Below are 23,227 nucleotides of genomic sequence, written 5' to 3'. Positions count from 1 at the left end.
GAAATAACTAGGGAAAACACAAATACTCACATGCAAGTGAATTTCTTCTAATGATGATTTTATCTGACACTTGAGCAATTGCGATGTTCCAAAAAGGAAAGGCTGAAACAGTTTTCTTAGATGTACCATCAGATATACCAGTCCTTTGTACACCTAATCACATTAGGAAAAAACATGCGGCTTCCATTTAGGCAAAATCCCTCCAAATGCTGCTGTAGTCTGTGAAGACTTGCAGAGGAACCAGTGAGGCTTTCTTGCATTATGTTCAAGTCAGGAGAGAATGCCAGGGACCACCAGAAGCTGTCTGGGCAGCAGTAAGGTTGCTTGCCTCTGCTGAATATCCATTTCCCATATTTTTCATGCCTCAAGTGCTGAACACCACACTTACAAGATGAACCTCAAGATGTGAACAACAGAAAGGTCTCTGTTTCAGCACGAGACAGAGCTAATTTACTGATTGTTTTGGGTTTGACTTGAGGCATCCAGGAAAAATTAAGTTTGTGGTAATTTCTGATTATGTATTACTTACCAGTGCCAAAACTCTCCTCGCCACAAAGGGAACAACGTCCAGAGTCCATGAGATTAGAAAAATACCTCCATCCTGCTGGTGTCTCATACACAGGAACCTTCATTACTTTTGCCACTCTGGAAAGCATACAATAAAACATCACATGAATAAGATCATGATTTTTTTTACATATGATCTGAGGTCAGTTGAGGAATATTCTAGGTCTCATTACATCTTCTGACAGCTGGAGTAGAAGTAGAAAAATAAAAACCAAAACCAAGAACAGATCAACACTACCATTCAAAACTGATCCTTGTCTCAGCATCTAACTTCAGCCAGAACCCAAGTATGTTTATACATTACATGTATTATTTTGGAAAATGTAGGACCTCAGTTCAATAGGCTTTACCAGTATCTTTCCCTTCTTACTGACCAAGAAACAGCTAATCTAAAGATGGACAGTTTTACTGCACTAATATCTTAATGGAAGATAAAGCATCATGTTGAAGCATCCTCTTTACAAAATACAGATAGTCAAATAACAAAGTGCTTGAAAGATACTTTTACTTCTTGTAATGTCTTCAAAGACAAGAAAATACAGGAATGCTTCAGTATGTTTTTTAAAGATCTTTCCTAGTCTCAACCTGAATCTCAACTTATTTTCTCTGTCTCCTATCATGTAATACAAGAAGCTCTCTCACTATCTGTGTGATGTGCCAGTGTTTTCAAGAACCAAAATTAACCACCTTGTAAGTTGGATATGCATTCTTTTCCCCAGCTTGTCAACTGGTAAATATTCCTGAATGAAAAAACCCTTGTGTGGACTAAAAAACAAGAAAGAAAGAAAACCCTACCAACAACTCCAAAGAACGCTAAGTCTCAAGATGGGGATTTTCACAAAATGAGTATTACCAGTCTTCTTTCTAGTTATATTTTCTGGTTTTCATTGTGTGCCTAGGGTTTTCAGAACCAACTATTGTATAACACGGAAAGTAAGAACTGAGATACAGTGAAGCAACCTGACCAACTACCAATGACCTTACGATTGCTTCAACTATCATACCTAACAATACTTCTTGAAGCAAGAGAGTTTACTTAATTTTAACTCCAGTCAAACCAAAGCAAAGCCAATTAATCAAAGATAGATTCAACACAACACAATCTGTCTAAAAGTGTCAAGGTGAAAGCAATCACCCTTCTGGTCAAAAAAACACCTGTTTTCTGATGGCTCATCTCTCTGTCTCACATTAAGTGCATAAAGCAGATGGGATAAACTGTCAAAATATGCCAGCACTGACCCCTTCAAAACCTGGTACATAAATATATCTAAATGAGAGAATCACAGAATCGTCAAGGTTGTAAGAGACCTTCAAGATCATCTAGTCCAAACACCAACCTAGCTCCACCATAATCACCCCAGGGGCCACATCCAGACACCTCCTGAATACCTCAGAGAGTTACTCCGCCATTTCCACGGCCAATTTATTACAATGTCTAGCCTCTCCTTCAATGAAAAATCCTTCTAATATTGAATCTGAACCTCCCCTTGCAGAACTTAAGACCACTTCCTCTTGCCCTTTCACTTGATACATGGCAGAAGAGATTGACCTCCACCTGGTTACAACCTCCTTGCAGGCAATTACAGAGTGATAAGGCCTCCCCTTTTCTCCAGGTTAAAAACTTCAGCTCCCTCAGCTGTTCCTCACAGGACTTGTGCTCCAGACTCACCAGATTCACTGCCCTTCTCTGGACACACTCCAGCACCTCAATATCATTATCCAAGTACAGGGGGACAATCCCTGCCCTGCTCCTGCTGGCCACACCATTGCCGGCACAGGCCAGGATGCCATTGCCCTTCTTGGCCACCTGGGCTCTGCTGGCTCATGCTCAGCTGCTGTCACCAGCACCCCCAGGGCCTTTTCCTGTGGCAGCTTTGCAGCCACTCTGCCCCAGCCTGTGGCACTGCCTGGGGTTGCTGTGACCCAAGGGCAGGACCCAGCCCTGGGCCTTGTTGAACCTCACACCACTGGGCTGAGCCCATGATCCAGCCTGTCCAGATCCCTCTGCAGAGCCTTCCTGCCCTCCAGCAGATCAACACTCTGGACTGATGGCAGTGCTTGTGAAATGACTGAGCTGAATTATAGCCTCTCATCCAAATGATTGACAAAGGTGTTAAACAGGACCAGCACCAATACCGAGCCCTGGGGAACACTACTGGTGACCAGCCACCAACCAGATTTAGTTCCATTCATCACCAAAAGTGATGGCACTACATTTCAGCCCTTAAGTATTCTCTCTGAAATTTTTTACACTGTTAGCCTGCACTGTAATGTAGTCTCCAAATCAACCTTTCTTTTATGTATGAATATCCATTCTAGGTGCTCATATTACATCTAAAATCAGTGATTTTTAAACGAGATGGAGTAAGAATTGCTGATATTTATTTGAAAAGAGACAAAAATGAACATGAAAAAAAGGGTATTACCAAAACTTTTAATCCTGAACTCAGATTTCATACCTCCAGTTTAGAGGTAGGGGCGAGTATGTACCTTCTCGTGTTTATACAGCACTACATATATTATTAACCCTTAGAAATATTGTTCCATAAAGGGAGGTTTCACAGGGCAAAGCTGAACAGGTATCTGTCTGGCTCTTCAAAAAGTCAAGAACAAGAAAGAATTTAATCTCTGTGTGACAATAACTTCAGGCTGAAAACAGGACTGTACTGCCAAAAAAAGAGAAAACATTAAACCAGAAGGCAATACCTAACATGCTAGCAGAGCAAAACCAATTCTCTTAAGGTAGCCTAACAATACAGCTGAAATATGTTTGCTTGCAGAAATGTTCCCATATCCTGGTACAGTTTTTGGAGAAGGAAATCCTTTCCCACTGACTTTTTTACATTCCTCTAGCTGGGGAACAAATAGCCTAGGATGGACTTACCCTGACCAGCACTAAAAGCTTCATGAGATTGTAGCTGTTTTCAAAGAGTCCTAGGTACTGATGTTGTTTCTGTTGGCATTGGGCTCACTTTGCAGAGTTCATAGTACGATTAGTTTGTAGTAGGAATATGACAGATTGTTCCATGCACCTTCTTTTTTCTTGTTGTTTCTGGCTCTTAATAATTCAACTAAGTAAGTAAATAGAAGTACACTGAAAATCAAGCATACTTCTTCCTTACTGACATTTTTCTGAAATAAAGACTCATCACTGGAAGTCTCAACAAATGTAGAATGTGCCTTTATGCAGCCTATAGATATTCACAGTGAAAAATCACCCCAGAAAACATGAGAGGTGGGTTCCCACAGAAAGTTGGAAAAATTCTCAAAGCTGCAGACTCTGAGAAATAATATGCTGCATTAGATCAAACACATAATCACACAAAATACAGGAAAACATCCTCAGAGGAAGGAAACTAATATGTGATGGTGAAATTACTAGATCTTCAAAGCCAGGGAAAACAGAGATTAGATGTGGGAAAGGAGAAGGATTTTTAATGCTCCTACATCTACATCTTTCTAAACTAAAAATATGACTGGGTATTCAGGAGAGAAAAATAAAAAAAAAGTCCTCATTTTTCCAATATTTTTTTCACTCTGTATTTACCAATCTGCTTTTTCATATAGACAAAATTCCTAAATCAGAGCTTTCAATCATTGATACAACAAGAAGCCAGATATTTTCTTAAAGAAGTTCCAGTTGAGACTGATGGAATCCCTGTGGATCAAATTTGAAAATAATTTTCTGTGTTCTGCTGAACTGAACATTTGCAGCACTATTTAATGGAGCATATGGCTTCCTGACAGGCTTGACAGATGCTAGGCAAATAAATGCTTAGGATAAGGGTTTCAGGAACTTGCAATTCTGCAAGAACTGCTGATAAGTCACGGTAAGGATTTTTACCTTCAACAAATCATAGGTCCATTAATTACAATGTTTTTAGAAATGCACCCTCACAGGACAGTTCAACCAAGACTACGCATGTACAGCTTTTTAAGTTTCTCTTCTTTCTGTATACTCACACTAGATCCCCAAATCTAGGGAGTTAGAAATGTAAAGTCAAGTTAATGTAAAGAGTTTTGTCTGTATGAGCTCTCTTGATGAGAGAGGATACTCCTTCTCTCAGGAAGTGAGTTTTGGAACTGGTATTACAAGAGTGGTATTTATCTTGAAGAAGTCCAGATAACACAGTAAATTTTATATATCCTTAGGTATGTATAATGCATCATCAACAAGATACTGACACATCAGTGCACCTGTAAGGGTGATACCTCAAGCTCTGAGCTTTCATGTTGTAGGTATTGGCTGTTAAAAGGCCTGATTTAATGGATAGAATATACTTCCAGAGCAATTCAAAATAAAAACTGGGGAAAAAATATGCCCTATAAATAGGTTCATTTCCCTAGCCTATTTGAAGTAAAGACATTCCATTTATGTCTAACCACACAGTTGATATACCTGTGTTTATATGTTCCATGAGTATAAACTATGTTGAAAGAAGACAACAAACCATGGACATTCTGGTTCTTGTCATCTTGTACATTTAATGGGACTGACTTCAAACACTACACTTGCTTGCCATCCTTTAGTGTAAGTGCTGACTACATCAATGAGATTATACAGTAAAGTTTCTCCTGTCTGTGTTTGGCAGTAATTACCCCTTGCTAGACTAGGAAACAGAGATTTACATTTAGAACCAAACTGTAAGGTAACCTTAGTTATAACCTTAGAATAACCTTAATTAGTCTGCCCATTTCAGAACTAAAAGCATTTATGTTCCCAAAATGCTGAAACACTAATTAAGGAGAAAAAGCTAAATCAAAGAAGAGTGGACTGTACTTTTTGCAATTACACAATATTTATAAGTATACTTTGTGAATTTACAAAAAGTAGGAGCAGATGCTTTTAAATGAGGAGATAACAAAATGAGTGAAAATGGGAATATAAATTATTGTACAGTTCCATTGTTAAATTTACCCTCTGTTTCACAGTTGCACTGTAATTTTTTATTTTGAAGAGCTAGTCCCACGCTACCTATACTGACTGCCCACTTTATTTTCAAAGATAAGAAGAATGTGTACAATGCAATGCTGACAATCAGTTTGAGTTATTTCCTCTCTAGAAAACAGAATTATTGGAGGGTTTAGAACCAACACAGAAATGTGAAGCCAATTCTTGAACTACACAATAAGGCATGACCTCTCACTAAATCATGAGCTGGCCAGCTCATAATAAAGGTAATAATGAACATAATTATAGTCTTCTAATAAAGATTAGAATTTTTAAAAATTTCCTGACAAGAAAAAAAAATTAACAGCTAGTTCTAACATTACCCCTGAAAGACCTAACAGACTAATGCGCAAAACTTTACCAGGCAACTGGACTACTTATTCTACAGCTTCACATTTGAATATCCCAGGTCTTCTTCCTTACACTTCATAGCCGTCTACATGCCACCTAACTAGGAAAACAGAAGGTACAGGACTCTTGATAGCCCAGATTATTTTCCTTGGAATTCTAAAAATATTAGCCTGCTAAACTGTGTAAAAAAGATTTTCATTTTTCAAACACATGTTTTTTTATTTAAAAGTGTTAAAATCCTTGTGATAACTTTCTTTCAATTTTCAGTAGACACAACTGACTATTTTTCACAGATAGACTCATAAAACCAAGTGGTCCTTGATGGCATCTCCCAGACATTGTGGTTTTGCACTAGCAAAACACCTGTGACACTAGAAGAATGACCCTGACTCACATTAACAAGAGTCAGAGGGAAGTCTTCTCTAACCTAATCACTACAATGCCACAAAAACATCCCAATGAATATAAATCATTCAAATACAACAGCCTGCAGAAGCTGACTTTCTTGTGCCAGTGAAACTCTTATAACTTCCAAGAACAGACCAGTCAATCAGACAGAATCATCCTGCCAAAGTTGTGATGCCTGTTCACCACAAAGGTAAAGGTCACAACACTGGGGGAAGGGCTTTCTTTGACGGGTCTCATGAACTTGTAAAGATGTAAGAGACTGGCTAGAGATTTGTATTGTAGGTGAAATGCTGTCTAGGGTAAACTGCAGTACCACTTTCATTCTGGAGTCTGAACTTGGAGGAAGAAATAGGTATTAATGAAAGAAACACTAGAGAAGCAGCTATACATGTCCTTGTTTCTCATCTGCCACACCTGTAGGTATCAGCTGACATGTGAAAGATGCTAATAGGCACCTGGATGAACAGGCTTCAAAACACTGACTGGTGTTCCATGGATACACTGATTTTCAATCCTGCTCCTCTCTGTGGTGCCAGCACTGAGGTAGATAATTCAGAGACGATCCTTCAGCACGTCTTCCTCTGCAGAAGGCTAAGCACTGACAGGCACTAACAATCAGGAACTGAAGGAATTTGTGGGACAGATGTGGGCCACTGAAGGATAGTGCATTGTAGCAGCACTCTAAAAGAGAACAAACCTCTGTAATGGTTTCTTTCAGAGTTACTATGGCTATAGAAGGAAAAGGTTTCTCACTATGTCTTCTAAATCTCTACTTAGCCACTGAAGTAGTCTTTGTTATCTAATCTCCAGTTGATAAAAGCCTAATTTGATTTTAGGTGTGAAGCATATTTTATTTCAAAGACAAGACTGTTATTTGACTGAAACTGAACTGAAACAGACACTGTTTTTCTTTCCACTTCTGTAGTTTTGCTTCATGCAAAGAATTAAACATATCTTAATAAGGGACCTGCATCTGATTTATCAAGAAGAAAATTTCTCTAGCTGAAAACAAGTCTTCACACACAGTCTAACCTTAACCTACAAACCTTTGTATTTGATATTTTACTGCCTGAGTTGCTTGGATTTTTTTTCCAACACTCTGGACATTTCTGAGGTCAACACAAGTAATTTCTGTTTGCCTACATCAATTTTGCTATCCTTTTAATAAAGATACTGGGTTGGCTGTTTTCTAACCATATACTACAGAATTTGTCTTAAGTACACTTGCAACCAGACCCAAAACTTAATGGTTTCATTCTTTTAGACCACTGGGTCCCATCCCATTCTCACTGCATGGTATTTCCACTTGCTCTCTTTTTGGTCTCTTCTTTCCACTGTTGGAGAGCTCTTTGCTACTTCATTTTTCAACTTCTGAAGTCTAATTAATCTCACCTTTGTTCAGATCTCTCTTTGTTCTTACTATTTCTCAGGATGCAGGAGTCATGAACCAAATGATTGTAACTTTTGTTTTAGTCCCATCTCTAAGTCTTCACTTTTTACTTATGCAACTGCAATAGACCGTGAGAAATTCACAGTAGTAGCCATGACAGCAGGAGCACTGGCACCAACTATAACATGAAATAGATGTTCTGCTTCTGGATGTTTTCACTCTGTCTGCGCCACCTTCCCTTAAAAGGCTTCAACTGCATATTGTGCAAGGAGCAGAACTAAAACAGTCACCTCCCTTATATGGTCAAGTATTACTGTGTTACTCCTTCCCAGTCTTTAATTTCTTAAGCAAAAAGCCATGGAATGCTAAGTCCTCACACACCACACAGTTAACCAGGACATCACTAAGATAAGATGCAAGCTGTCACGTCTGGCAGAGAGGCTGTCAGGACACTGTGGCAGAGAAAAAAATAGACAAGTTCCCTTACTTTTTGCTTTCTACTATGCTACATCTCACAGAGAACAATCCTATAAAATAAATCAATACAGAAAAAGCATCTGGAGACACTTTAACTATGAAGCATCTAAATAAGTTAGGAATTTTTTTTTGTTGTTTTCCTTCCTCCCAACCCCTGCAATGTTTTAAGTAAAGTACTTAATACAGGTGGAATAAAGGTATGCTGAACCAAGCTCTAGTGTTCAGGGATAGTTTCTGTCTTGAAAACTGGCAACTTCAGGTGGATTTTTTTTGGCTGACAATAGTCCTAAGTAATGGATTGCTGATAATTGCAGAAATCATCAATACATCTAATCAGTACTAGGTGAATTACCTTTCTATCAATGGAGCCTCCTGGCATTCATGTAACATAAGTTGTGCCAATAAACTGTTCCAGTATTTTCTCCTGCCTCTCAGTCTCACATTGGCCTTTCTTTGTTTTTGAAATCTTTCAACAGCAAAAGCTAAAAACTACTCTAGCAGAAAGGCAAAGTCATAGAATCACAAAGTCACAGAATCATAGGACGAGTTGGATTGCAAGTGACCTTGAAGATCATCTAGTTCCATGGTAAGGATGGAACTAGTTGTGACAGGTAAGGATGCTACCCACTACATCACATTGCTCACAGCCCCATCCAACCCGGCCTTGGGCACTTCCAGGGATGGGCTGTCCACAACTTCTCTAGGCAACCTGTTTCAGTGCCTCCCTACCCTCACAGTGAAGAATGTTTCCTAATTTCTAATGTAAATCTCTCATATTCAATTTGAAAACATTGTCCTTGTCCTATCACTATGTGTGCAGATAGAAAGCACACATAGTGAAGAATGTTTCCTAATTTCTAATGTAAATCTCTCATATTCAATTTGAAAACATTGTCCTTGTCCTATCACTATGTGTGCAGATAGAAAGCTGTTCTCCATCTTGTCATAAGCCCTCTTTAGGTACAGAAAGGCTCCCCCAAGGTCTCCCCAGAACCTTCTCTTCTACAGGCTGAACAATCCCAAGTCTCTCAGCCTGTCCTCACAGGAGAGGTGCTTCTGACTTCTGATCACCCTCATAGTCCTCTTTCGGACCTGCGACAACAGGTCCACACCTTTCTCATGCTGAGGACCCCAGAACTGAATGCAGCACTGCAGGTGGGATCTCACAACAGCAGAATCCCCTCCCTGACCCTGCTGGTCACCCCTCTTTATGATGCCATGTGGGACCATGTCAGTGGCATAACACAAACTTAGGTATATGACATCTGTCAGTCTTACCTTGTCAGCCACGGTAATCACTCCACCATACAGGGCCATCAGGCTGGTCAGGCACAATTTGTCCTTAGTAAAGCCGTGCTGGCTGCCTTGGATCACCTCTTTGTCTTGCATGTGCCTTAACACTGCTTCCATGAGGATCTTCCCCATGATCTTCCCAGGCACAGTGGTGAGATCACCAGTCTGTAGTTCCAGTTTTCCTTTCTCCCCTTTTTAAAAACAGGACTGATGTTTTCCTTTTTCTAGTCTCCAGGGACTTTGCCTGACCAACATAACTCTTCAAATATGATGGAGAATGGCTTGGCAAGAATATCATCCAACTCCCTCAGGAACCTTCAGTGTATCTTATCAGCCTTGGGCCTATTTTGCTTCATCAAGTGGTTTCATACCCACTCTTCACTGCCAGTGATATGAACTTGACTCCCCCAGCCCCCACCTGGAGGTTCAGATACTTGAGAGATGTGGAAAGCCTGACTGCCAGTGAAGACTGAGGCAAAGAATTCATTGAGTACCTCAGAGTTCTCCATTTCTGTTTTCACCATTCTTCCTTCTCATTTACCATGGCCTTTATTTTCGGCCCTCCTTTTCCAAGCTATGAACTTACAGAATTCTGTCTTGGTATTCTTCACATCCCTTGCCAAGTCCCATTCCATCTGTGCCTTAGTTTTCCTGACCCATCCTTACACATCTAATCTGTATCTCTGTACTCTTCCCAGATCACCTGTCCTGCTTCCATTGTCTATGTACTTCCTTCTTATTCGTCAGTTTGAGAAGCAGATCCTTGCTCAGTCATACCAGTTTCTGTCCCTCTCTCTTTGATTTTCTAAACACTTGAGCTCAAAGAGTTGCCAGCTATGGTCTGCTCTTCTATCCTTAAGGACAATTTCCCAGGGGATCACATTCACTAATTATTTAAACAACTGGAAGTTTGCTTTTCTAAAATTCAGCATCCAGTCTATATTCCTTGCCAGGCCCATGTTCCTTGGGATCATGAACTCAACCCAGACATGGTCACTACATTCCAGTCAGTCTCTGACCTTAACCACTCTAATGAGCTCATCACTAGCACTAGTCCAGGCCCAGTAATGCTTCTCCGTTGCTCAGTTTAGCTAACAAATCCATTAGTACAATCTACCTGCCTCATGTCTTGTAATACCAGCAACTGGGCTACATGGAACTCCTGTTCAGCACAATCACCACCATACACAAGGAATATTGTGTGGAAAATCAGACACTTGGCTTTAAACCTCTAAACCAAACAAATTTAAAACTTAGTATTTCCCTTTGGCCCCTTGAAGTTCACTGGACTTCATTTGTCTTCCTTAGGCGCAAACTTGCACCATCACAAGGATGATTAAAGCACTTATGTCAGGACTCGGGCTCCCCAATACCCACAGTGAGGCCTTGCAGTCAGTCATATTCCTTGTTGCCACCTGCAGGTCATGCTGTGAACAGACAGCTCTATATTTCACACCCATCAAGTTTTCCTACAAAAGCTCTGCAGCACGTCAAGCCAAATGTTAAAAGCACCTTGTGCAACACACAAAAAAGACAGCACTCCTGAAAGTACTTCAGACACTTTACAAAATAATGGAAAACTAATTTGTGTCCCAATCCTCACAGGTAACTTTCTGATTCTATCCCAAAGGGTAGAAGTAAAGTCATTTGCCTAACTGTATAGCCTGATACAGAGCCAGGGGAGCACTGCAGAACTGAAATGCATCTGTAAGCAGGTCAAAAGCTGCAGCACAGATCTAATCAAACCTCTGAGAAAGGACTGCAGAAAGCCACTGCCTCTTCCTTACTCCTCAGGGAGTTAAGTGGTCAAAGTAAAAATAGCCAGCACAGCTCCTTGCTGAGTCCGCCTTTGCCTTCAAAGCTAATGTGATAACCCTGTCCACTATGGGCAGGAGGTGCAAGGATACTTTTTATGGACACTGTACTCTAGCCTAGTCTCACTAATCTGTGATGGAGTGAACTGTCACTGATCCAGAACTCACTGGTGAACAGAATGGTAAATGCACCTTTAAAAATTACATGAAGCAGATGGCACACAAGCTGGGATTTATCACCCTACAATTGCAGGGCTGCAAATAGGTTATTGTTCCAGTAACCAAGGTATGAAATTACTGCCAGGGTTAAAACTACCACGTGAATGCAAGTTACACACATGTTGTAGTGAGACTGTTACCATCCCAAATTTGGAAGCACTATGAACCATTAAAGAATCTGCTTTCTGTAAGTTAAATCACTTTTAGGAAGGTACAGTGGTGGAGTCCTCATATGCAGGCCTAGGTTTTAAGGCCTTAAGTACCACTTTGGCTTCTCAGTCCCCCTCTGAAATGTGGACAATAATACAGAGTTCTAACAATGAGACTCCATAAGAGGAAACAGTTCTCTGAAGAGCTAATTGGTTAATTCCATTTAACTGATGTTTGTACATTTCCTCAAATTTCCTCAAAACTGAGAGCTATCCCTCGTTTTGAGGAAATTCAGCCTTAAAAAATCCTACCATGGATTTTATAAGAAGCCACTCACTTCAGACATGAAACCAGCTAATAAGTCTGAGGCATCTGCTTCTGCTCAGTAAGACTATAATGGTATGGATACTCCAGTCAGCATGAAAGCAGGGTAGGTCAAACTACAAAACACACAATTCCCTGCAGTCTCCCCAGAAAACAAAAAAACATCACAACCTAAACCTATTCTGTCAGCTTTTAATAAAAATCACTGCAGAGATTTTAGCATGGAGCAGATCTTCCAACAGGAATCAGAAATGGATGCAACTCCTATACAATAGCCTTTGGTACAATAACTATATAATTTCATTGAATAAATACCAACTCAGGTGGAGTTTCCTATGAGTAGAGTTACTAAGGAGCACTGTCTTGTTCATCTGTATTAAATACATTGTTAGGTCAAGAGAAAACCCAACATTCCTGCTTTTTTTTAAAGAAATGCTAATTTAATCATAATGCAAAACCCTTAATTTCAAAGGAAATATTTTAGTGCTCTTATTACAAACAATTAAATCAGTGAATTAACTTTTAACTGCTAGAAATTAATCTTAGTTACCTTTTACCAGGAATAAGTCCATTTTAAAATTCTTTTTCCAAACTATTAATAGCCTTTTGAACTTATCACACTACCAACCCTGATCTCTTCTTTCTCTTCCACTGAATGATAAAATTCAGAACGAATCCACTGTGTTTAGAACTAACCCTGTCAACCTGAATGCCTGTATCTGGACTGAGTATCTGTATCTGAGTTTGCAAAGAGCAAGCGTTTATTTTAAGTACGGTATTTATAATAGTGTTCTTTTCTGCTGTGTGAGCAGGAAAACACAGACATGGCAAGATGAGAATAAACAAGAAAGGAGACTAGAAAAAAGTGTGCTGCATTTCTCAGGGGCAGGTCTACAAAAGGTTCATAGCCAAACTTTTTGTGGGAGGACTATTGATTTAAGCCCAGCTGCATACTCATCCACTTTAGGCACCTTTGAAGGTGAATAAAAAATGCCACACTGACCAACAGAGCATGGCACAGGTACCTGTAAGCCCAGGGTGAAGGAATGATCTGTTAAGCAGGAAGCAGTGTGGCCCATCAGTGTGGCACTGTGTCCCTACTGGCTAATCCCCTTCACAGGCCAGGTTTGGTGCTTTGCAGGCACAAACAGGCAGTGGGACTCTACAGAATATCGTCTGCACTGCCCTGCATAGATACCATGTGATATACGGGCTTATCCAGGCTTCCATAAAAAACACCTCACTGCATGAAGAATGTGTAATTCAGGGTTTGATTAATCTGTTACTTTCCTTAACCGCAGAAGTGTTCAGAATGTTCACAAGCTTTATATGATTTCACACTACAGTACTGTCTGTGGACATGCAACCCCATCTTCTGAGTTGTGCTCTTCAGCACTCTTCCCTTTCCATATCCTATGTCCTTCTGGCCCAGCTATAGCATGCCACCCACACTGAGATTTATGAAGAGATGCAATCTAGGAGGTTTGTGCTGGGGGATGCTGACTCAGGCACTGCACAGCTTCAGTTTCTCCTTTACAGAACAACAAGTGTTTTATACAAGGGTTCAGTGCCAGAAAGAAATGAGTAAATAATAAATGGATGAAAGTAAAAAACAAATAAGTAATAAAACCCCCAGTACTTTCATACAGACCTTCTTTTTTCCTATATTCTCCATCCATTTATTTTTTTAAATAAACTTCTACAAAAGGATTTCTTATTTCCCTTCAAATCTTTAGGGGTTCTCGTGAGTCCAAAATAAATGTGCTTAATTACTTGCTTAACTGGTAGCAAGAGGAAAATGTCAACTATTTTGCTTTACTGAGTGTTTAATACTCAGTAAAGCAAAATAGTTGACATTTTGCTCTTTTATTGTAAAGCAACACTAGCTATGTGGACTGTAAGAGCTGTTTCCAAGAAATCTGTTAACAAATTCAGTACCTTACAGACAGAAATACCACTCCCTGGGAAGAGGGGAAAAAAATTATGCCAAGGTGAACAGGTCTGTGTATAAATAAAAATAAGTTGAGAGGGTTATTGTTTAAAAAGGAGGGAAGAAGCAATTTCAAAGTACAAAATTCAAGTGTTCGTCCTCTTGCTTCTGATTTCTCATTATAATTTTTAATCTACAGAGAAAAACAGGATGCTGTCAGCACACTGTGTAAAGAAGCCAAATGATTTAACTACACCTAGCTGAGAGGTTCATCTGTGCTGAGACTACAGATTGCAAAGGTTCCTCCTGCCTAGCCCCTGCAGACTCCTCCCTTGCCTTTAAGCAGAAGTACCAATAGGAAAATTCTATTTTCTAGAGGAAAAACTCTAACATTCCACTTAAAGCCCATCAAACCAATTAGCTTGACCAAGTATCAGTCACCACTATTAGGTTAATTGTAGCTGAGAGGGTCTTCAAAGCCTGCAGGAGGAAGGCCAATTTGTCAGATCCACACAAGGAAAGGAAACCTCCTAGAATAAACAGCTACTGAATGTTAAGAAATTAATTTCCCTCACTGAGACTCTGCTCATATAGATTCCACTAACTTGGGGTCACCTTCCAGCACTCCCGACTCACAGGGTAACATTTAAAAGATTTAAAGATAAGTAACTAAATAAGGAACGTGTAGAACAGCTCTGGGGCATAAGCAACAGGCACAGCAGAAACACAGTGGACTCCTTGCCCATTTTGCCTCAGGTACGGAAATACTCGTAGCTAATGCTTGGCTAAAGCACTGCCAAGACTCTCAGCCATTCATTAGTAACAAATTTTAATGTTCTGAATGATTCATTTGAAGAATTTCTAGAAAAGTTACTGCCAGGCTTTCTACAACTCTTTCCAGTGAAACAAAGAATTGACTGATCTGATAAAAAAAAAAAGAAATCTCCATAAAATATGACATGTGGGCCTTGATATATCCTACGTTTAATGGCGGCGGTAAAGATAGAAATGGAAGGGTCTGATGGGTTAATTCAAGCTGCAGTTCAGTATCATTACAGTAAATTCAGCAGGAGAGTCTACATAATTTCAGTGAGCTACAAGAACCTTAATTAACTCTCTAATTTTGCTGGCTGAGTGATACCCACCACAAAGACAATTTCTGCAAAGCAGCAAAGTCAGATTGACACTGGACAAGGAGCATACAGCTCACAGATTGGTAATGATGCCAGTAAAATTCTCTAATTGGCAAAAGCAAGAATGAATCAATCATCTTAAGCATTTCTAAATGATGGAGGAGAAAAACAAACTTTATTTGTGCAGAGATTTGATCAAAAAAAGCAAACAGAGCTTTAGTCGTACCTGACAGGGAGTTGATCCATTTGAACAAGAGAAAGTACTCTTAGAAATCTGTACACAGCAGTGTTCCTGAGACCACATATTTTGATTTGATTTTGACCACATAATTTGATTTTAGACAACAATTTCTTGTATTTCTGAAGAACAATTTACTCAATATTCTATTATCTAGGAGAGGTGTAGAATTGGCTCTTGATTCTGGAAGCTTCAAGACCTCCCAGCTGGTGTGGACCACTGCCCAAGGGCTGACAACCAGTGCTGACTGGCCAACAAAGGAGTTATCCTTACAGTCCCATCATGTTCCATCCTCTCTAAGAAATCAATTTGCACTTGGGAGGAAAGATACTGAGAAAAAATACAACACTGAATGATTGCAGAGTTAAAACAGCCCAATAGACTACTCCAGCACTGAGTGATCAGCCAGTCAGGAGCATATACTAAAGAACTTAATTCTACCATTTACAAGTAGAGCTCTGACTAAGCTAATTTTCTCATACAACTCAGCAGTAACTTTATGGAGACATTTGCTCTATCTATATTATTCCTCTCTGGAATCAAAGAAAGATTCTGCAAGTCAGTCAAACCATATGGGCAACATATCTTCTCTTTAACATAAGTTACACACCCCTCCATGTATAATACACAAGTTTGTGAAAATGCCATAATTGCCTTTGAAATGGACCTTTCCACAAACTCAAAACTTACAAGTCTGATAACTTCCAGCAAAATGTATTGGAGCAACTAACGTTGTTTCTAACTGTTTCTCTTGGTTACAAATGCACTGTAAAGCTTTGCACAAGTCTGTGTAACTCTTTCTTATTAGGGGGTTGTTTTCCTCAGTGTGTGGGATGTTAACAGGTGTATTAATCATGATGTTCCACACCAAATGCTGTCTCATGTTGCTTTAGTCATCAGTTTGAGATTCAGATCCAAAATGCGTAACTTCTCACCCTCTTTTGCAAATGTTTCAAGAGTCAGCTCCCAAAAGTATAGCCTTCATGACAGTGTGCCTGTGACGCCATGCCTTATGAAAACCTCATTGTCCTTTTCACACAAGCTCTAATAGAATGATTAGAAACAGCTGTTGACATACAGTATTCAGCTATGGCTGGGCTAGAAGTTAAGGATAAAGCAAGAGACAAAAGCTGCTTTGCCACAGACAACTAGCAAATACACACACTTCTGTGAGCATAATGAAAGAGAGATGTGCTTTGGCAGCAACATACCCCAATAGAATTTTGTCTTTCACGTAATAAAACCAGCTGGCACAGTGCTCAGAGTCCTTGTGAGGTGAAATTAGAATCATAAACTGTCTCAAGTTGGAAAGGACCCATAAGGATCACCAAGTCCAACTCCCTGCCCCTCACACGATGACCTAACAATTAACCATATGACTGAGATCATTGTGCAGACGCTTCTTGAACTCTGACAAACTTGGTGCTGCAACCACTTCCCTGAAAAGCCTGTTCCAGTGACAAATTGCACACATATGTACTACATATCCACAGAGAATGAGGTTTGATTGCAGAGCTCACAGTAGTAATGAAGAAAAGTCCAACCAGCTGGAAAGCATGCAGCCGTGCTCTCCAGATGTACTGCAGTAATCCCTAGGGTTATTCATGCCCTTCCTGGCTGAGATACAAGAGCCACTTTTCGTTATTATTTCAGCACTCATGTGCCTATAGAGTAAGTTAACTCCTCATCAGCAGGACAAAGAGAATGCACAGTGATCAGATATGATGACTTCTAGCATTCTGTGAACTTTTTCACAACAAATAAAGTTCCGAGTTTATTTTAGTCTTCAAATTCTGCCATGGCTAAGCAGCAGGAAGATTATGCCTTGTTCTAGAAAAGACACTGTCCACTTTTTTTATGGCAACAATTGACTCAATATTAGACAGCCTGTCTCTGCCCCATTCCCAATAGCATGGCCTGTGATGAGCTAAACGCTGCGAGCAAAGGCGGGGTTTATTTGAATATAAATACAAAAAACCAGCTGTCATTGCTAGGCTGTAGTATGCTGTGTTAACAGCCTGACTTGCTAATGGTTTCCTGAGTAAGACAGGAAATCTTCTTAATGCATGGAAATAACAGAAACAAACAAAAAGGCTCATTAAAGCAAGCTGGTCCCTGGAAAATGAAACATACCTAAGAATATAAGAAACACCCAAGCATAAAATGACACAAATGAATTTTAGTAGTGGACCTCATCTCATTAAGGAAAAGCTTCGTGTTTAGTGCAACAATGAAATATCAGCCAGGTAATGAACACAACCTACAGAAAAACAAGAAAAATCCCAAAGCATGAACAAGTTCAAAACAACACTTAAAGCCTTCTCACCTCTCCACTCTTAAACAGGTACCTTTTCTGTTCTAGTCCCAAGTCCTGCACAGTCACTGCTGCATACAGAACCCATGGGTTTTTCAACAATACCAAGGTCTAAGAAGGCAAGGAGAAATGCTTTGTAAGTTTTCGCATTCTACAAGAACTTTCAGGAAGATTTTATTATACCTGAGAAGAAAAATGGCATGATGAATTGTAAGGTGTAATGAAGAGGTGTAATCCTTTATATTCTTCTGCAGATACTTAGTGAGGTGAACCTCAATAATGTCATAACTAAAGACTGGCCAGACCCAGGGTCTCTTTCAGGATATGCAATAATCCTATGAACTAAGCACAGGCAAAATACCCTCCACTAACTCAGGAGTACACATCTTATATTCATTAGCCTTTCCTGGCTTTGAGGTCAGCTGGCTCACTGCGCCTATGCTCATAGATTAAAATGAAAACCAGACGTGAATATATCCACTACGTGTGTTACAAAACTCTGTATTGCTGCCATTCAAATTGGGTTACCAGTACCCTGAATTATCTGAACAACAGAGAAAGAATGGCTTTAGGTACATATCAGAAGTTACTGATTGCCTCCCTAGCTGCTTCTTCACCTCCTGAGTACTATAATACTACTTCCACCCTATCATTCAGAGACAGCAGGATAGCTCAGAAAATGATCAGGACAGAAACAATGCAGTTTCTCTAGATTGACAATTCCTTGATTTTGAAGAAAATTTAAAAAAATAATATAAGACATCATATTTTTTTTCTATAAACTACCTTGCTGCTACATAGTAACTACAAGAGTGCAAAGGTGCAGGAAGGCTCAACGATCTTGGTGGTGTAAGGGCTTTCCTGCAAAGGTCTCCTTATAAGGACACAGTATTATAACTTAGATTGGAAGTGACCACGGAATGTCTCTAGTCCAACATCCTGAACACAAAACTTGCTTCTTTCAAATTTCTTTGCCCCCTGTCCTTCCACCATGCACAGCTGGGAAGTGCCTGGCTCCAGGCAGTGGCTCTCAACAGGCACTCTCTGTAGGTATGGGCGGCTGTTGTTAGTCCCACCAGAGAAGCCATCCTTCTCCAGGCTGAACAGAGCTCCCAGCCTCTCCTCTCAGGGCCTGTGCTCCAGCCCCCATCTGTGTTGGTGATCCTATGCTGAACTCACTCCACTTTACTGATGTTTTTCCTATAGTGAGGACCTCAAACCAATCAAAAAGCAAAATCTGGGAGTGGTTTCACACATGATAAGAAGGGAATAATAACTTTCTCCACCCTTTGCACCACTATCTTATTCATATGGCCCAGGATGTCACTGGCCTCGTCTGATTCCAGAGCACACAGCTTCTCAGACAAATATCCCCCAGGATGCTGGCCTGTCTCTGCAGAGCTGCTGCTCAGTTCCTCTGCTGCACTCTGCCTTTCTGAGGGCATGGTTTGTCATTGCTGAATTTCATTAGGTCTTTGCCATCCACTCCTGCCAGTCGTCCAGGTTCCCCTGACTGTATCAAGAACAGTGCGGCCAGCAGGGCCAGGACAGCCATCATCCTCCTGTATTACTCCTAGTGAGGTGTAGCTGCGTACTATGCCAATTTTTGGGTCATTCACTTCAAAAAGGACTTTGAGGTTCTGGAACATGTCCAGAGAAGGGCAACAAGGTTCATGAAGGATCTAGTAAGATCTAGTAAACATGTAATATAAGGAATTTCTGAGGCATCTGCATTTGTTTAGTCTATAGAAAAGGAGGCTCAGGGGAAACTCTCTACAATTTCTCTGCAAGGAGGCTCTTATTTGGTGGGGGTTGGTCTCTTCTACTGTGGCTACAGTGAGAGGACAAAGGAAATGGCCTTAAGCTAGAAAGGGGATATTCAGATTAGATACTAGAAAAAAAATTTTCACTGTTATAGTGGTCAGGCACTGAAATAGGTTGCCCATGGAAGTGGTGGAGTCAATATCCCTGTGTATGTTCAAGAGGCATCTAGATCTGGAGATGGGTTTAGTGGTTTAGGGGCAACAGTGGCAGGCAGTGCCAGGTGAGTAGTTGGACTGGATGCTCTTGTATATCTCTTCCAACCTTGATAATACCATGACTGCTGGCTCTGCTCTCCAGCACATCAACAGGCACCACACCATTTGGTGTCATCTACAAACTAACTGGGTTTGAGTGTCCTCCATCTCCCCCTTCAGACCACTGACAAATACGTGGACAGGTCACAGAACAGACCTCGGCAGTACCCCACTTTTTACCAATTCATCAACCAATTGCCTATGAGTCTGAGCATCAAACCAGACTTTTACCAACCTAACTCTCCACCCATTGAAACATAAAGTTCCTGGATACAGAAATAACAAGGGACTGCAAAAATGGCAGAAAATGACATCTACCATCTTAACACCATCAACAGATTCCATCATTTTATCAGCCAGGCAATCGGTTTGGTTAGATACTATTTATTCTAGTAGCTCCCTAATGATGCCATTTAGATTGGGATTGCCAAGCTCACACTAGTTTTCCTTTGCTCTCTGGCAAACTGTTCTGTATATTTTAAAGACTGAAAATTAATAAGTGCTCTTTTTGGTTGTAGGACTTGTCTGGGAAGGGAAAGGAAGAAAGTAGACAAGTACATGACAGTGCTCATAGAAAAACTACAGAAAGAAGAAGAAAGTATAGTATGCCATAGGTATAGACAGTTACTACAGAATCAAAGAATTGTTGATGTTGGAAAGATTTTCCACCTCTTTCATTTCCCCCACAAAAGGAAAGAGGATACAATGTTTCTTCTCCTTCAAAATCAATACAATAATTCAATTGATTATTACTTAAAATAAGATCTGGTCTAACAGGACTCTCAATCTTCTTCAAACAATTTTAAGTTCCCTGGCTCTGCCAGTCTCACAGTGACCTTCAAAACACACAGGATGTAAACAACAATTTACTGTCCCCTTAATTTCTAAACAACCTAAGAAGATTATACTTTAATACACCCTAGAAGTAGAATTTTAAACACACTGTTTTGAAATTCTGAGCCAGAGAAATTTTCTTTTAAAACAGCAGGAAGCATTCTCCATGAAGGCCAACCATTGACATTAAAATGCTTTGATGGGAGAGACTGCTCTTGGGTTGATACCAGCTGTGCTTTCCAGCCTGGGCAAAACATGTTCAGACATGCTGATATACCAAAAAGCCTTTCTAAGTTGAAGCATATAATAAGATTGCATAAAACCTGAAAGAAAAGGGGTCTTTAACTTTTAAGTAGTCACAAAATCTTCTGTAACTGACTGGATGCAAAATTCCTCAGATTGTTTTAATTAAAACACTTCTGGACTTTTTATCAGGAGATTTGTAGGAATTCCTGCTGTTTATTCATAGCTGTGTACTTTCTGAGATATTGGACATGTGGCACTAAGAATCTGTTACTTTGTGTTACCTGCCATCAATCTATTGCACACTACAAGTCTTGCTCCAGGCATTTTGCAAAACATTTCTTTTTCTCAGGTAGTTTTTCAGATACAGCACATTAAGCTTAGACAAAAGTCTGTTTGTTTGTGAGAACTACAAATACACATACTTCTAAATAGAAGTCAATCAAGGTTACAAAACATATTTATCAAGCACCAAATCTTTATCCCTCTAAGTCTGGCTGACAAACTGACTTCACTCTCAGCCAAATATTAAGCTGGAAAGAGAGCACTGCATAGTTTTCAACTCATATTTTCTCTTACATGAAGAAAGCTTTCAAATCACCTTTATGTATTCAGTCCTGCAAGCTTCACATTGCACAACCAATAAACCTGCTCATTTTAAGCTAAGCAGCTATAACAGTCCAGTCCATGCACAGGCCAGAATCCAGCTACCTTTGTGTAAAAGTAAGAGCTGTGTGTTTTGTCAGGCTGCTCTGCAGCCTGCCATTCCCAACAGGGAACAGCTGCCTTCCGGCCCAGAACTGGCCATGGAATCCCTCTCAGACCCTAAAGCTAAGTTGTGTGCCAAGTAAAAGCCATGGAATTGCCATATCAGTATTCTACTGATATTTCACAGGACAGGACACCAACATGTTTTCTGTCCTTTTCTTCACGAGCAGCCACTGAAAAACACAAGATTCATTCTCTCCTGTAAATGTCAAGAATATGCAATAGATCATATGCTCATTTTTATCTTTCACTGAAAAAGCATTTGAGTATCCAACTGCCATTGTCCTGTAAAGTGTTGAGAGTAAACATTTACCCCATACACATTTAAAATGTAGCCTGTCATGTTTGGACCAGTATGGGCTAGGATAATGAAACACTGGATAGTCAAGCATATGATGGGTTTGCAACAGTCAAATATGCAACACTACAGTAAAGCATAACAAATCCACCATCAAAAAAAACATAAAGACCAAAACAACTCCCTAAGGATATCTTTGAAAATGTTTGCAATGATAAATCACCTCCACTGCTTAAAAAACATTCAGGGACAAAAGGATAGCAGCTAGATTACAAGCACATTGTAGAAATCAAACCAAGAGGCACAGCTAAAGAAAGAACATCAGTGCCTTGTATTGATAGCTGGTTTTTCCTCCACAAATCTTCTCAAACATGTCATATCTGTGCAAATAAAACATTTAGCTGTAGAACATATCTGAAGGTTGTTACAGAAAAAACCCTATTGTTTTACTATATATACAAGTATACAAAGGATTTATATGGACATTTTTAATATCACAGTGTTACTCTAGAAGTTACAAATCCTGAACACCTTTCCAATCACAGTGGTCCACAACTTTATATTACACTTCAAACATGTTAAATTGCATTCATGAAGGTTTTATGCAGTTGTCCTTCTGCAGCATTCCAGAACACAAATTGTCCTTCTGCTTTATCTAATTTAAAAACTGCTTATATGCGACATGCACTAAGTTTGACAGAGGTGTCTTAAAATATTCACAGTGAGCCTATTTCAGATAAGAGGGAGTGAGACTGAATTATCATGCTGAAGAAAGATAAAAGGAGAAAGGTTAGGGCTGGCATAACTTGAACAAAGCACAGTCACAAAGTGAAGGCAGTATGAACCATGCAGAAAGACATATTTATGACTTGGAGAAGCCTTTATGTTGAAAAAATCCCTTAAACTCAATAGTAAAGGGTGTCCATGCAGGGAAAAAGAAATAGAAAGTACCTATACTGCTTTTGGCACACAATTTTTCAGATTACTGACAACATAGAAGAAATGCACAAGAAAAGACAGACAAAAAAAATCCATGCAGGATTTGCATGTTAAGAATTCAAGCAAACAATGACAAAAGCACAAGTGGGATGTGGTGTGTTGTGGCCTGAGGTACATATTTGGAGAAAAAGAGGAGACACTGAATGGGAAGGAAGTGGGATAAGAGGAACAGGGGAAAACATGGAAATGTGAAAGGTAAGAGAGAGCACAAGATAGATGAAAATAAAGGCAGTGTTTAGAGAAAGAAGAAATCAAAGATGTAAGAACAAGAAGGAGGGAGGGAGGGAAGGAGGGAGGGAGGACTTCATGATCTTATTGGTCTTTTCCAACCTAAACGTTTCTATGACATAAGCAAAGCTTCTTGGTCTGCTTCAGAGAAAATGGACCACACTCTAAACCGCAACGTTACTTGCTATCAGGGGCAGCCTCCTTAAGGCAGATTGGTTAG

General features: G+C 39.9%; 1 protein-coding gene across 1 annotated transcript in view; it reads right to left on the bottom strand.

Moving 5' to 3' along the window:
• PGM5 (phosphoglucomutase 5) overlaps window positions 1-23,227 on the bottom strand; it is a 69,618-nt gene that overhangs the window by 26,181 nt on the left and 20,210 nt on the right. Inside the window, exon 7 of the mRNA XM_054284686.1 lies at window positions 530-645. Coding sequence (XP_054140661.1) covers window positions 530-645 — 116 coding nt within the window. The remainder of the gene's footprint in view (window positions 1-529; window positions 646-23,227) is intronic.

This window comes from Melozone crissalis, unplaced genomic scaffold (genome assembly GCF_028551555.1).
Source record: "Melozone crissalis strain CALT ecotype California unplaced genomic scaffold, PUWL_Pcris_2 ptg000005l_1, whole genome shotgun sequence".
In the NCBI taxonomy this organism is placed as follows: Eukaryota; Metazoa; Chordata; class Aves; order Passeriformes; family Passerellidae; genus Melozone; species Melozone crissalis.
The sequence above is the reverse complement of the archived record's forward strand: the minus strand, read 5'-3'. Positions and strand labels throughout refer to the sequence as shown.